The sequence below is a fragment of the Athene cunicularia genome, assembly GCF_003259725.1.
Source record: "Athene cunicularia isolate RWA chromosome 20 unlocalized genomic scaffold, athCun1 chr20_part1, whole genome shotgun sequence".
In the NCBI taxonomy this organism is placed as follows: Eukaryota; Metazoa; Chordata; class Aves; order Strigiformes; family Strigidae; genus Athene; species Athene cunicularia.
In genome coordinates this window covers 9,872,177-9,888,397 of record NW_020799125.1, presented here as the reverse complement: position 1 = coordinate 9,888,397, position 16,221 = coordinate 9,872,177, and the positions used below count along the sequence as shown (strand labels likewise).

General features: G+C 45.6%; 1 protein-coding gene across 2 annotated transcripts; it reads right to left on the bottom strand.

Annotated features, from left to right (window-relative positions):
• Nucleotides 1-2,832: 2,832 nt before the first annotated feature.
• On the bottom strand, nt 2,833-10,703 carry GHRH (growth hormone releasing hormone). 2 transcript variants are annotated; one of them, XM_026862182.1, is made up of 7 exons: nt 10,531-10,703; nt 7,203-7,302; nt 6,091-6,387; nt 5,234-5,338; nt 4,492-4,629; nt 4,073-4,169; nt 2,833-3,239 (listed from the first exon to the last, which is right to left on the bottom strand). In XM_026862182.1, exons 2-6 carry the CDS (start codon nt 7,280-7,282, stop codon nt 4,106-4,108), a joined length of 684 nt encoding a protein of 227 aa, XP_026717983.1. In that variant the 5' UTR covers nt 7,283-7,302; nt 10,531-10,703; the 3' UTR covers nt 2,833-3,239; nt 4,073-4,105. The 2 variants fall into 2 exon arrangements, with proteins under 2 accessions (XP_026717983.1, XP_026717984.1); XM_026862183.1 differs by having other exon boundaries at nt 6,250-6,387.
• Between the last annotated feature and the right edge of the window lie 5,518 nt (nt 10,704-16,221).

Here is a 16,221-nt window from a genome sequence, read left to right as displayed (position 1 = left end):
TTTTGTTTTTTGGCTGTCTCAGAGGCTGTGATTGGAAGTTGGTCTCACATGAGAATGAAAAGAGCTTTTTCTGGTGGGTAATTTTGTGTGAGTCATTGCTGTGTGAAGCTTCCTGTTCTTTCATGTCCTTTCCCAGAGGGACATGTTATTGGGGAGGACTTCCCACCCCTGCCTGTCCCTTGTGTGCCACTGTCATCTGCATTTCTCCGCTCATGACAGTTCTCTCTGACTTCAGGATGGCGCCAGGCTGGGCTGTGCTGAGTTGCTGTGGGCCTGCGGGGCTCAGGCAGGAGGAGTCCTGGGGGCCTGGCCTTTGCTCAGAGCCAGCTGCAGTGCTGGCGGGCCTGGCTGTGTCTGACCCTGGCAGGTTTGGTGGATCCCTTGAGGGGTTTCATTTCCTTACAGCATCTAGAAGTAGCCGTTTCACTCCAAATACAAGTTTGATTGAGGTTATTGCCTCTGTTCTGTGAAACTAAATGCCAGGAATCTGCTGGTTGCAATGTGGCCACATTTGAGTTGCTTGAGCTCTAACTTCTCAATTAATTACTACCTTCAGCACCACTAAGCAGTGTGGAGGCAGCAGACTTGGGCTTTATTGAAGGACATGCTGACAGTAATAACCAAAGGCCGACATCTGATGAGCAACTTGAAACTTAAGTTTCTCCCTCTCTTGCATCTCTGTGTTGGCTCCTGTTTGTCCTGTGTCAGACTAGTTTCTTTAAAGGCTTTTTGGCAAAAGAACTTTATCAAATATCTTTTGGAAATCCAAAAAAATTATATCAGCCAGCAAGCATGTGGATAAAGGGTGTGGAGCTGAATCCTCCAGAGAATTTCACATGTGTGAGACATGACTCCACTTTATAAAAGCCATCTTGCCTCTTCCCCACTGCAGTTGTTCACACTTAGCTCACTGTTTCTGTTCTCTGTAATAGTTCCTGCCTGTTTGTTCACTGTGAACATTACACTGAACGCCATTAGAGCTTTAATGAGCTACTCCTTTCACCTCCTGCACTCCTTCAAAAACCTGATCTCATGCTGCATTCCAACCCTCTGGGACTAAAAGAGTTTTAAGCAAGAAATAGTTTAAGCTGCTATTTGTAGTATTTTACCCTGGAATTCCTCTTCACTCTTCTTTTGAGCCTCATATTTTGCTCGCTTAATCAGCTTTGTTTCATAACTAATTTTTTCCCCCTGGTGCTAGGACAGTACTTCCCCTGTGCCTGTAGAGCTCTGGCACGTTATCCAAGGAGAGCACAGATGCAAAAAGAAAACCATGGAGTGCTACTGTGATGTATCTTCTCTAAGCTGTGTGTCTTGCTGTTGATTTTTTACCTCCTTGGCTAAGTGTTAAGAAAGATTGTTTTTATTCTTTTGACCTTTTATTCCTCAGACGTTTTCTAGTTTGCTTTATTTGGTTTTGTATTTAATCTCCCAGAGTTTGAGTGTTTGTTTCCTCATTTTGATGCAAACTGAACTTTCAGAGGAGTCCCTTTTATTGCAGATAGCTGCACTCACCCATCTGTTTAATCATGCAGACTTAAGTCTTTCCAAAGTGTTTTTGATAGGTCTTTTGATTTATTAGCAGTATCCAATCTAGGTTTGCATATAGCTTTCATGTCACTTAACAGGATTATAGGGGTGTTTTTGCTATGGTGTTTACTTACTACTTTAGGAAGCTACTTCATTTTTTTTATAATTTCTTTCCTTGGAGCAAGTAACTCCTAATGGCTTCAAGTGTGTTAGTTGTTACAGAACAGGTTTAAAAACATTTTGAACCAGGCCTACTCAGGTTGTTTTTTCTTTTGTGCGTTCTCTGTACAGCTGTACTGTGAGGCAGGATGCCTGATATCTCACTGACAGCTCCCTGCCCGTGGAAGGGTAACAGATTACCCATCAGTGCACTTGCTGTCAGCTTCACTGATCTCTCTTGACATCCCCTCATTGCTTTCCATCCCACTGGGCAGTAATATTTTCATAGTGCTGGAACTGTAAAGTCTGAACAGGGAGAATGTAATCTGTAGGGATCTGTTGCAAGTATGAATCAATTTCCATGCATACTGAAACCTACCATCTGAAATATGGTCACCTGAGGAAAAATGAGATGGTATTTACTGCAGACTATCAATGAATTGTTCAGGTGCAAGGAGGGATGATTTCAGAGGCTTTGATATATGTTTGCATGACACTATTTCCAACCTGGCATCATATTATTAGTACTGGACCTGGCACCTTCATTAGCACAGCTCTGAGTCATCCTAAGTGCACTTTGCTGTCTTTGAGCAACATCTTCCATTCTGGGCCTAGAATCAAGAAACTAGTGTCTCAACAAAGAGTCATCTTGACCTGCTGTTGGACAGGTTTATTTAGAACGACGTTTATTTCCTGCTAATGATGGGAAAGCAGACCCCATCCTGATGTTATTTACATTTCTGAAGACATAATTATTACACAAACAATAGGAGAATTGGGGTGATAGGGAAGGAAGTAGCTGCATGAGATCACTGGGTTAATAAGTTACTTTTTTGAAAACATTTACAGTTGTAACTCTAGCCACGGTGGAGTTCAGAGCCACTGGATGGCACGTTGAATTAAAACATAGTGACAGCCCAATCTGATGCACGGGGATCTCCTTTAACTCTTGCCAAGCAGAGCTGGAGCTTCAGTATGAACACCTCAAGGCTGAACAGTAACTGTAGCTGAGCTTCTCGGAGTTCAGTTTTGCTGCCAGGGCTCTGTGTCAAGGAGCTAGACAACAACAGCGTTTCTAATGGGTGGTAGATGTGTGGATTCATGTCTTGCCTTGCCCTCATCTGAGCTGCGTGTGTGGTTGTGCCATCAGCATCTATTTAGAGGAGGCTGTAATCAATTTACTAAGTTGCCTAAAGGTACCTTTTGGTGGCCTCATGTTTATTAATCAGGCCCTCAGACTGATGACTTGGCAGAAATTCTGCTATGCTTTGTGATTCGAAAGCCTTAATTAGTAGACAGTATGTCCCCAGGATTACAACTGTACTGGTTGTTTTAGTCTTTGTATGTAAAGCAGCCTGAGGTTAAACCACAGAGGTATCTTTTCTCATTTGGTACACAGACCAGTATTAGAGAGGGAAGTTAAATTGTGAAGACTGAAGTAAACAGATCTGAGGAGTGTGTGCATCAGTTTCCAGCTGCTCGCATCCAGGAATGTCTTCATTGCTGTGAAGGGCTTACTGTACAGTTAGATCCAGGAGCTCTGAATTACTCTAGACAGAAGCAGGAGGAAAAGAGAATTACAAGAAAACTTTGTGAGCACATGCAGAAGGTTTTCATTCTTTGGAGGCTTTTCCTGGCTGACCGTATTTGTGGAAAGGTAAAGCATGGCAAGAGAGATGCTGAAATGCTATGTTCTCCCAGCTGAATCCATAGGCATGGTTTATGTAAAGTTCTGATCTCCCCCCCTTCCCCAGCCCCCTTTTAGTTTAGTATGCACACAGGTCCCTCCACACCCCTTCATGTTGTGCTGACTAGGGTTGGACAGGCTTAATCTCTATGGGACAGAGAGTAAGATGATGTTGTTTCAAACAGGACAACTGATGTTTGTATGAGTGAAGGTATTCCCAAGGATGGACTCTCAGTTTCCCAGGGCTGGCATGATTTAAGAGTGTAATTCAAGTTCCAGGTGACTACTTTCAGAAGTGAGGGGTAGAGAAAACAGTAAGACTTCCTCTCCTCTTCAGTGCAGGGAAAACCTGAAACGTCCCAGGGATCTAGAGGCAGGTTCTGCTCCTGGGGAAAGACTTTAGTCTGTTGGGCACACCATCTCAGATAGCTTTACAAAGCTGCTTTTGGTTGCTCCAAGCCTGTTCCCAGACATCCACATGTAGCTCCACAGCACTTGTGGTCTATCTGTTCAGACTAACAGGACTTTAGGTACTGGACAAAATTGATGGGGAGTTGTTTTCCCTTAAATTGCAGCAAGCACCCTTTTTCATGGGCAGTAGTGGGAGCTAATTTCACTGAAGGAGAGCCTTCAAACCACCTGAGCAATGCAGAAGCAGCGTGTTATGTACAGAATTGAGCAGGGAATGGTACTCACCAGAGCACGGGGAGATGAAAAATGGAGAAGTGTTTACATGAGCTTAGCCAGGGTGCTAGGAAAGCCTTCTAACCGACTGCTGTTGATGTCCTGAGGCCTGTGCAAGAAAGGAATAGGACAGTGATGACATGATTGGAGATTAATTCTTTTATTCCACTGCTATTTTACTGAATTATGGGGTTGAGAAGACAGCACAGTGATGTGCTACTATGTGTTGTGTGGGCTGTTGCTTATCTGCAACCTATTTGCCAACATAAGGGAAGGGCTGGGTTAGGGGTTCAGGCAAGAGCTTAATTCTTTCCCTGAGCATACCTGAAAGATGATAATTAATCCAGTAGCTTTACCTCTGGAAGCCAGACAGTAGTAAGGACTTTGTCTTATTCCTGCAGTGAGCAGATAATGAGCTGATTCTCGCCTACCTTTGATTCTGCAGAATGGCTCCCAGGAAGTCCCTTAGTACCATCTGTTGGTGGTAGCGGCTGTCCATCAGGATGCTGTCAGACTGGCGCCTTGTCAGAAATTCGTGCACCCCTTCTCCTGGGCTGCTCTCGCTGCTTCTGTTATGCAAAGATGAGAAACATTTTTGTTTCAGAGATGCTTTTTAGTCCCTTGCTCAAAGTTTGGCTCAGGCTGAGCAGCACCAGGGAACCTGCTGGGTATGAGCCTAGGGCTATTCTCCTTAATTTCAGTAAGAAATTGGTCATCTGTACCTGCTCCAGTGCCAGAAGAGGGATTGGAGCTGGCTCACATCTGACTAATTGGTCTTATTTAGTGGCAATCACTGATCTAACCAAAGCTACCCAAGTGGCAGTGGAGAGGCTGTTTTCTGTGTTCAAACCAGGCCAGGCATAACTGTTTCCCACCAGTGAATGATCATTGCAACTATTATTTGCAAATATTATTGCTTGTTGATATTAAGGTAGAGCTTTCAGCTGATCTGACACTTATAACCTTGGAGGAAAGGATTAATTAGGGTGCTTAATGATTGTTGCAATTAGGGGGATCCAAGACAGAGATGCAGAATGCCCTTTGGGGTGTGGAACAGCAGGAGGGATTGCTTCTGTTGCAGTGGAAGGCAGCTATTTCTGCTATATGCACAAAAGAAACTGCCCAGTGTAATAAGCAACACATTAGCCCTAGGACAGCAAAACACTGGCTTACCCAAGCCGCTTGCCAATGATCGTCTGTAAGAATTTACGGGCGGAAATCTGCCCCAGGAATTTCCGGTAGTTGTCAGTGAATATGGCATCAGCATGGCGCTGCATCCTAGGGGTGAAAGACAAGCACAAGGTGAGCAATCTGAGCTAGCAACGAACGTTCTAGGTGAGAAATGGGTGTTTCAGATGACAAAATACACCAGATAAAATACTGCTGATATCAGAGGCAGGTAACCATAGCAAGCGCCTTTTGGTATTGGATGCATTAGTGTTGGAGGATAAAAGGATTTGAGGGAGCTCAGTCCTGATGCAGAGGCAGGAGGCAAAATAAAATGTCTGTTAATTAGTATCCACACTAAGGCAAGTAAAGAGAAGTGCCTGCAAACCAACGGTGAGGTCAGAGAACCAGTGGAAAGGAGGAAGATTCCCACAGGCCGAGAGAGGGCAAAGCTGGGGTTGGGACATTCCTGTGCTCTGCTGCAGCACCTCCTAGGAGTGCTGTGTCTAGGATGGGCTGACAGGAGCCTCCAGCAGGTCTCCAGCCTCAGGAGAGGAAGGAGGCTGAAGGCTCCTGGAAATCCACAGGTAAGGGAAACACAAGCCACTTGGCTGGTCCCACTGTTGTAAGGATGAGTCCTCTGTGCTTCAGACAGGCAAAATCATCCTCCATCTCTTGGCAGGGGTGGAAAGAAGAGGCTCTAACAACTGTATGGATGGATGCCCAAAGCTCAGTGGAAAATTCTGATCCCTGCAGGAGCCCTGGGCCTGTGACCCTGCTCCTGTCAGTACCTCCCTGCCGCTGGGGGACAGCAGGATGTGGCCCTGGACATGGGTGATGGTGAGAGCTGGCACGGTACCAACCTTCTGCTCTGGTTGCAGGGCTCAGCTGGGTTCTCTCCCTGGAGCCTGGACTTTGTGGTGCTGGTGGGACTGAGTGACCTGCTGGTCTGTTCCTGGGCTGGGGGAAGATCGTACCCAGTGTACTCTTGCTGCAGCGGGGCTGAGAGATGAGGTACAAACCTTCTCTCAACTGAGTCTGTTAACAAACCCTCCTCCTCCTCCTCCTGTTCCTCTGCTGAGGGGTTCTGGCTCTGCGATGGGCTGCTGTGCTGTAGCTGGAAGTTCATGGCCTTGCCAGCAACCAGCCCTGGACTGTACCTGCAAGACAGAGCCAAGGCATACTGCAAGATGTGCTCGGTTGCCAGTCAGAGATCCATCTTCTTGACCACTACTCCCTGTTCTGCTTTTTCTTTCTCCTTTTGCCATCCCCATCTCATCAGTAACTCAAGTGTTGCCTGTAACTCTCCCCAGCTAGATGCTATTTCAGCAATAAAAAGATGGTTGATAAAGCTGCCTCAAAACACACATGCTCATCTGATGAGATCTCAGCATCCTTGAGCAAAAATCCAGCAATTGAGGTATCGTTTGGCCCATGGCTTCAGCACAAGTCTAAAGCATGTTGTACAGGACACTGCAAATCCACATTATAGAACCCAGTGCTCGGTTTTGTGCTTCCATCGATTTGTAGTGGTAGGAAATAATATTACAAATTCTAACAGTCAACAAGGAAATACCTGAAATATTAACAGACAGCTGTTGAGTTCATGTACTAGAATTTCTGCAGTTCTGACTTCAATGCAGGTGGCCTGCAGGGCACAAATTCTAACCAGTGATGGAGTTGCAGGTGTGGCCTGCTCTGGCAATTGCCAGATTTCCCTTTATAGAACCCAGTGTTCAATTCTAAAACTAACTGTTTGGGCTGAAATGTTCCCTCAGGTGCCTGCCTTCTTTGGAAACCACACCTAGGCTAGCAGTGTACCCAGAAAATTAAGCCAGGGCAAAGAAACAGGCTTACCAAGGCACATACATCTGGCTTTCAGAAGCACTGGCAGCCTTAATTTGGCACGTGCTTATTTTGCACAAGGTCGGAGATGAGTCAGGGAGTGACAGTGTGGATAAAATACTCAGGTTACCTGAGAGCTGGATAGAGAGGAGAGGAGATGGAGCATGCCACTAAATGCAGGAACAAGAGCAGGGTGGCCTTATCCAGCATCTTCCAGCCTTTGGAGGCACCTGAAAGGCAGAGCAGTCTGAGTCAGCAGCAGTGAGATGCTCCAGGCCAGGAGGGGAGGCCAAGTGCCACCTTTGTGGTTTTGGTTCCTCTGCTCATGTGTCAGCACTTGAAACATGCCTCTGTGTGGTTATGGTGTTTCCCGATGCAGGGGTGTATTGATGTGGCAAAGTGCTCCCCAGGGAGTGCAATTCCTGGAGGCAGAGGCTGTGTGTGACCCCACAGGGAGCTGGTGTCTCCCTTGGGTTGGAAAGCAGGGCTGATCAGCAGCTCTTCGTGCTGTGGGACCCCTTATTGCCCTGTCCCACTGCTGTGGTTGGAGGAGAGCTCTCAGGCTGAGGTGAGCCCCAGGGACCACTGCACGGGCTGGAAAAGCACCTGGATGCTGTAGGGCAGCAGTTAGCAGGGGCTGCCAAAAGCAACCTCACCACCTGCACAGGACCATCAGCAACCAGCCCCTGGGACCTCTCCCGCTCTCTGCTCTCACAGGGACGTGTGTCTGCTCACACGGCTGTACAGCACAGGTCCGTGCTTAACAGCTGACTTGCTGGCTGTCCAGAGACTGGGGAATCCAAATAAAATACCTGGGCAGAGGGGTAATACTGGCCCAGAGGTAATCCTGGCAAACCCATTTATCAAAGGCAACAGTGCTGAGCTTGGTTAGCCAAACAAAACACAGACTGTTCCTTCAGCCATTGTGCTTGGGAGAGGGGGGATGGACCAAAATATGTCTATTTGGGAGAGCTGAACTGCTCCTGTGTGGAGAGCAGCCCCCCTGCCGCTCAGCGAGGCGCCTACGCTGCTCTGAGCACTGGCTTTGGTGGAAGGGGAGATGGACTTGAGCCATGTGTGTCTGCCCTCAGACAGACGGCTGCAGTGCTTCATGTCCTGGGGCTGGCTGAGTGCTGCGAATGACTCAGGACAGTCGTCTGAGGCTGCCCTCCTCGGGAGCTGAATGCCACGCTTTTGTCATTGGAAGCGAGGGACATTAGGAAGGTATTTCAGTGAACGTTCTTCCTGAGTTTTGATTGAAAGCTATTGATCTTTTGTTCAAAAATGATTCTTTAAGAATGTGGATAAAAATCTTTAAAATATCAAGTTTCCCTGTTCCCTGTCTTATTTTACACAATAAAAGAGCAGAATGGTGTTTGATCTCCATAAGAGGAAAAAAACCCCTTCCAAATGTATAACAATACTTTCTTGCAGAAATGGAAAGGGTTTGGTTGGGCTTCTAATTGCCCAAGTGAACTTTTCAAACTGGGTTTTACTGACGGTGGTTGTAGAAGGGGGCCCTTCGGATGGAGAATATCAGCAGTGACCTGGTTTATTGTTCAGACGTAGCTGCCCGCTCTCCTGACTAAAGGTCACCATAGTGAGGGGGGAGGCTAGCTAAGGACTGGAGGTCTTGCAAGTGGGTCCAGTCTTGATACCATGGAAGTTAATAACAGAATTAGTGGCAGTGTCAGAACTGCATGGAGAGACATGGGGAAAGATGGTGCACTAAAAAGTGGCATTTCTTATCACAAACCCATTCTCAGCCCAGTCCCTGTTTCCAGCTGCTTGTGCTCCCAGCTTGGGGACCAGCAGTTTCCTCAACTGCTTCCCCGGGAGCAGCACCACTGCTCCTGGCTCCAGCACAGCTTCTTGTGAACTCACGGGTAGCATCCACTACCTCCGATACCTGATCTCTTACAAATCACTCTGGTCCCTCAGAAAGCCAAAGAATTCTCAGAAGAAGCAAAAAAGTAACTTTGAGAGACTTACAGGGCTTATGGTTTTAGAGCAAATTTATTGCATGCTTTTTGGGGTTTTTTTTTCAGTTGAATGAAAAAAGTACACCTCTTTTGTGCTTCTCCCCTAAATACCTCCACGACAAATCCCACATCAGATCTTGCTACATAGAAGAAATGATCTAAAGCATCTGTGAGGGGGTACCAGAAGACTGGCACCAGCATCTATAGAAAGTGCCAATCAGGAGATTTAATCAGTGCCAGCAAAGCTGCTATGTGAGCTGAGAAGTTAAGTATCAATGTAAATGAAAACCTAGCCCAATGTTGTCTGCTTCCCTTTTTTCTTCCTAGGATACAGCCCTGATTACCACTTTTTTTTGTATCTGGTTTCTCTTCTTTGAATGCTAGCTTCTTCTCCAGAATCACTTTTTGTCCCTCTGAGATTTTTTTTTCATTCTCTATTAGTTTCTTTGCAATATTCTTTGTTTGTTTATGGCTTTGCCTTTCTTCCTCCGTCTTGCTTTATCTTCTCTCCCTTAAGTACAATCTGCTTCTCATCCTACTTTTTTAGGTATTTCTGTCTCCCTTTTTCTCTTGGGAAGCAGTCTGAAATGAAAGTCTTACACCCCTTCCCAGAAGCGTCTGCTATTTCAGAGAAGCTGGGGAATTGAAGTGTCACCCTGCATACAGGCAGCTTGACAGCTCTGCAAAACCTTGTCACCTTCAAAATTCTCCTGAGGTGAGAGACACCTTACTTTCCATTCTGTCAGCATGTGAAAAAATGATTAATAAATAAATTCCCCTTAAGATGAAGAGCTTTCAGCACCATTTCAGCAGATAAAGCGTAATAGCTTCATTCCATCCTGTGCAACACTAACAGCAGCATTGTGACAGTGATGTTGGAGAGATGGGGTAACTGTCTCTTACTGTTTCTGAAACCTTAACCTAATCAGTCTTAAAAATACCACTATGTAGATGAAACGGAGCTTTTTCCATGCCTGCTGTTTTATAAAGTTCAGACTTTTATACTATGAAATACTACGTTAGAAAAGCAGAAATCCTTTTAAGTGCCTTACTCTGCCTCGTTGTAGCTGGCTTTGCATTATCTGTAACAACCCATTGCGTTTCTCCTCACACTTTGGTTTGGCTTAAACACAGTTTTATTGATGAGTGAGTAAAACAGCATTCATTTTCCAGGTAAAAAGAACTCACATCAGTATAGCAAAAGAGGAAGACTGTGCTACAGCCAGTAAACATCCAACATGTTTTTTTACAAGGCTCATCTATATTATAATTCTATTGATTTGCATTTATCCTATAGGTCAATTGTTTCATTCTGTAACTTCGTACAAAACATATCTTGTATGGTGCAAAGGATATTGTACCTGGCAAAGCTAATTACTGATACCTGCTTTGATTGCATTTCAGGGTAATTTAATTGTCTCCAATTTCTGAATAGATATTATCTTGTTAAATGCACATAGAGAGACTCACACTTACCGTTCCCTTAGAAAACAAGTGCTTCCTAGATCAGCTCCTGCCCAGGTGTTCCCTTCCCCTGTTGCAAATACAACTTCTCTAGAGCGGCTTCTGTGAGCCCTGCTGGGTCCGTCCCCGCCGCGGTGCCTGGGCGGGATGCGGGACGCTGCTGAGCAGGGAGGACACTCTCAGATCTCCCCCTGGCTGTCCTCTGGCTGCCAGAGAGGTGTATCTCCTCTTTTTATACCTGTGCTCCCTCAGGAGTCCTGTGGGCTTCTACGCGTCAGAGAATCAATTATCCTCCTGAATTTCAAAGGCTGTGTTTAGCATCCTCTTTTGTGTGTGTGTGCAAGGACGAAGGCGGGGAGGTTGCGGGGAGAGGGTTATGCCTGTAGTGGAGGGTCATTTGCATCCTTTATTGTTCAGAGAGTGGAGGGCAAATAATAACAACGATAGTCTGGCAGAGTGAATGACAAATTTGCTTTGCAAGGTAAACTTCTCTTTCCCTTTGCAATTGCATTTTTTCTTTTTACTCCACAATGAGCGTGAGTTAACCATTAATACTTTCCCACACTGCCTGCTCAGGAGGGTTTATCTTTTTGCTATTTTCTTTTACTTTGATTATCAGCCTTTTCCTCCTTCTGCTTTGTTACTCACACCTGCTAGCGTTAGCGGGGCAGTTCATGCTTCAGTCCCTCGCAAACATCACAGCTTCACATCAAGCACACAGCAGCTGGAGAGCCCTGCTCCGTTCATGCGCTCTGGAAAAAGGCAAGGGTCTTCCCTGGGGTGCTGCATGCGCTGGCAGCTGTTTTCATTCCTGGAACAAGGTTTATGAAAGCCCTATTAAAAAGAACACATAGCCTTGGTGCCAAGAAGACCAGGACAGTTCAGAGGAGTTAAAAATGAGGTGCCAGCATGAGCTCCACCTGCCAGATTTTTCGTATTGACTTTATAATGCCCAGAATTGATGGGGACCCAGACCTTCCTGTCTCAGGGCTTGTGTGACTCGATGCTGGTAAGAAGTTTCAGCAGTTGAGATGACTCATATCTGTCTGCTGCTGAATACCTTCACCTTGCACCACAGCACTCATCACTGCTCTCTGTGGCAGAGAAGGCTTGTAGGGAAGGACAGTGCATCTGGCATGCACATGGGTGCCTGTGTGTGCAGGGGATCAAAAGCATTCAGTGCTGGTCTAACTCTGCCATTGCCCCTTTGCTTCTTGCTGAGGTGAGAGATCAGCACTGTGATTATGGCTCACTTCTTAGTGAAGCAATATCCTCCTTCCAAACTGTGGGCTCTCAGTAAGCAGTAACCCAACAGTTGGAAAGGCTTGAGTAAGCTCAGCACACCAAATGACTCTAATGTTAAATAACAGTCTCTCTGTACCTAGACAGATGTGTACCAATGCCTCGGGGTTCTCCCTGCTTTGAGTGCTCATGTACCCTTTGGTATCAAATCAGGACCAGGCAACTTTGCAGAGAAATCATGAGAAAGAATTGAACAAAGCAGGAGCTTGAGCTGACCCTAAACTAAGCAGCTGACAAAGGCCCTTCTAATGGAATCCAGAAACAGAACAACAATGTGAGGAGAAGCAAGAACTACTACCTTCCTCCAGTTGTAATAACAAATGGCACCAGCCTGTTCATGGGGAGAGGATCTGCTATGCAAATCAGGCAGGTATATCATTTGTCTCATCTACTCGTGAACACTGTAGAAGGGGATGTCTGGGTAACACAGAGCAGGTTTTCCAAAATCCCTGTAGGAGTGCACAGAGCTGTGTGCTATCTCTGCAAACTGCAAAGGGATTTTTGTTTGCTTTTTTGAAACAATCTGTTCATGTTCTCTCATGTGTGAGGCCAGTTGTACCAATTTTTCAGCATGACTTATTTTTCTTCCACTGTCTTGTTGCTACACTGGCTGAACAGATGAATCAGACCGTGTTATTAAACCAGTTGAGAGCCAACACTATTTCAAGGTGTTATCCTTTAGTGTGGTTTTGAACTAATTCACTATCCACCTGGCCCACTGCCTTACACAGAGCTGCTGTAAGATACTGGGCAATATCTCAGCTCAGGGAGAATCAGTCTGTAATTGACCTGTTTATAGCTGCCTGCTGCCCAGCTTGGATTAGGAGGGCTGTGATTCACATCCATATCTCAAGTGTTCTGCTTTCAAAGTAGGCTATATAAAGCTCCATCGTCCTAGGGGTTTCCTTGCGCTGCCTGGGTTGACTTCCTGTCATGCACAGCTGGACCCAGCAAGACTCACACAACAAGAAGCTCTCTTTATGACTTCAGCTTAATTGCAGGAGGCAGCAGAAATTTCTAAAACCCCTCCAGGCTCTGTCGGGTGTATCCAGTTTAGGAGTTCTGAAATAGTGTCTATTTATGAGCAGCTTTTCTGTCCTTGGGATTTCCAGTCCCAGCTTTAGTCAAAACCTTCGTATCTTCCCAGGATGCTGAAGGGTCATTTGTGGAGCTCCTTGCCAGACTCCTTGAGCAACCCATCCGGCTAATGCGGCCACCTCCCCTGCAGCAGCCATGGCTGTGATCCCTGCTACTGCTGGCAGGTCAGCCTCAGCTTGAGTCCGACGATGGGTCCTCTGGCTGCTAATGTCTCTGCATAAAGATGCTACAGACTGTGATAGGGTCCAGTGTTGTTTGGAGCCACTTTTGCATCCATCCATGTTGCAGTGTACATTTGAGCTGGCTACTGTGGTCTTTGTTCTCATGGTCATTTTTTTTGGTAGGGTAGTCAGGCAGGTAGAGCTGGTAGCCCCTGCACATGCAGGAGGGTGGCTCTGGCTGCAGTTCTGCACTCCTGACAGCCCGAGAGCTGCTCTGTGCCTATCAGTGGCATTCAAAGTCTAAACATACTAGTCGTGTGACGGTATTCCTCATGGGAACTTCGTTTTAGGGGTAGTATCAATAATAATTTGGCACAACAGATGACAAACTTGTTTTGCAAAACAAACAGATTTTTCTCTTTAGAATATCTCTTGCTTTGTCCCTAGAACCTTCCCAGTTTCTACCCACCTCTCCTCCCTACTGCAGCTGGCTCCCAAATCATGAGGAATGTAACACTTCAATTACCTCCCACAGATCATTAGTTCAAGTTAGCAACACGCAGTGGGTGTCTATTTATTCCCTAAACCGAAGCCTACACCAGTGCAAGCCCGATGGAGTCTACAGCCAGGTATGAGCTGCCACAGGTACCTTCTGCAGCTGGATCTGCTGGATTTTGGAGTCACATCCATGCAGACCTAACCTCCCCAGGGTTCTTGGGTGAAACACATGCCAGCTAGTTTTATTTCAGTGCCAATCCTTCGCTGACAAAGGACACAGCATTAGGATCCTGCAGCAATTTCCCAGATATTGATTTCCTCTTAGCTTGACCTCCTCCGGTCTCCATGCCATGCTTTAAAAAATTGCCTCTGTCTATTCCAGGTGCACAACATACAGCTTCAGATAAGCTGAGGAGTATGTGAAATGGTCCTGCTCACCTTGTGAGGTTGAAACTAATGACAGTAAGAAGTAACTCATCAAATGACAAAAAAAGCTTTTCTGCACTTCTCCAAAATGGCACAGACAGTGGCTGTTGGTCCCCAGTTTCTCCAGTCTCCACCACTTCTGAGAGAGCCCCACACAGCTGTTCTCCCTGGTTTTCTTTTACTTCAGAGATGGTGGTAACTTATCGCAAATGCCCGCATGGTAAATTAAACAGAACTGCCCAGGATTAAAGGTTATATTTTTTGCCTACATTTGCTATCTTAGAGGTAAGATGGAACACATTTTGGTTCAAATGTTTTATCCCAAGTGGTAGAACTAAGGCACACTATAAGTAAGTTGATCATCAATCATTGAATTACATTGTCCATTACTGGTACATATAGAGTAACTTTCATTTCTAAGTTTTGTGCAAAAATGAAATCATTTCTGTGGATGGCAAGCAACCAAAATGAGATGAAAAAGACAAGATTTGGCCTGTGTTGCCAGTTTCTTCTAAAGAAGCAGCAAAGGACCCGAAACTTAAACCCAGCAGGTGTGGTGAGACTTGCCATTAGAAAATCATACAAGACTTGGCTTCTCCACCTTGAAAGGATAAAGTGCTGAGATTTGGATCTTCAGATCCTCCAGACTCAATCCTTTGAACATCAGTAGATTACCTAAGGAGAATTTTCCCTTGAGGAATTCATGTTGGTAGGAAGCTGAATACAAGCATTTATCAAAATAATCTCAAGGAAGGAGTCGCTCTGGATGAGAGCACAGTTTGCACTATGAGAATGAGTCTGAAGCAAGGGATCAGATTAAAACTAGACAAAATAAATCAGTAATTCAAAATGTGCAAGAATTGCTATCAGAAAGGACTGTCTCATAGCATTAAAAGCCTGCTTGAAAAGCCTACTTAATCTTCAAACATTAATGTATCACCGAGACTACAATAGAGCAAATGGCACCAGCCTGCGAGATGTGTATCTGTCAGGAGGCCTGATGAGCTTGGTGGGTGAGATCCATTTATAGAGCCTGTACCTGCCTGGCTCTGTTTATTTCTTAGCAGAGTTGCTGGAGTGTTTCAGCATCACCCAAGTGAACTGCCAAGAGTTTCAGCCAGATGTCAGCGTGTTGCACTCAGCTGTAGGTTTGAGAAGTACTGGTTCCTGAATTTCTGGCTCTCTAAATACTATCTCCTTCCTCTTCCAGCCCCGACAGACAGAGCTTGGATGCCAGCAGTGAATGTTGGTAATTAAGGAGTTTGTCTTTGGTCTTAGTACTCTCAGTTAGGAAAGGAGCCTTGACAAGAAAGTTACACAGCACATTGCAGCTACAAACAGTGAACAGGGCTTCAGTCCTAAACCTGTCACCAACTCACAGTGACCAGGCTCACAAAGGTTCTTCGGCTGCTGGTACCCCACTTGAGGACCCTACTCCTGATGTTTGGAAGCTCTGAGACCTTCATACTCGAGGATGGAGAGGCAGCATAAGAAGGGGTCTGTGAATCTCTGTGCAGAGGGCTCTAGTGACACCCCTTCCCCTCAGAGCAGGCTGTGAATTAGTCTACATATTTTCTGTGACTTGGTTTCCCATCAGAATCCAAATCTTGCTGTTACTGCTCTCCTTGGGAAAGTCCTTTGAAAGCTCCTGACAGAAAACAGAATTTGAGGAAGATGTGTCACTGGTATTGTGAAGGTAAAATGTAGTTTATGGCGAGGGAGTGAGGAGGGCCACTTTTCCAGTAAGGGCTGGAAAATGAAAGCAGTTGTTACTAACTTTTTCCTACTGAATAATAATATGAAACCTGAGGATGAGAAGACCTCAGTGCACAAGGATGTGGTACATGTACCATGAATGGTAATAAATAGGTCTCACTACAGAGACATGCAGGAAATACTGCAATGCAAACCAAAGGAGAAATGTAGAAAGGGCTAAATAAGCTCAGGATGATTTGGATTTGGAGAAAGACTTTATGCCTGAGCTCTGTCTACTTAGATTTGGGTGCTGACAAAATTGCCATTTCTGCTTGTTGAATCAGTTGTAGCTGTGAAACACACTGACAACTCGTAGGCTTTGGAAAAAATCTTCCCCTTTTTTTATAAATAGCTTCCTTTTGTATCATTTCACAATCAGCTGAAACGAACGGGTCAGTGTGATGCTGGTGAAAGGCATGCAGCCACAGCGGGCTGATGGCACCACCTGCTTGCAGTTCAAAGG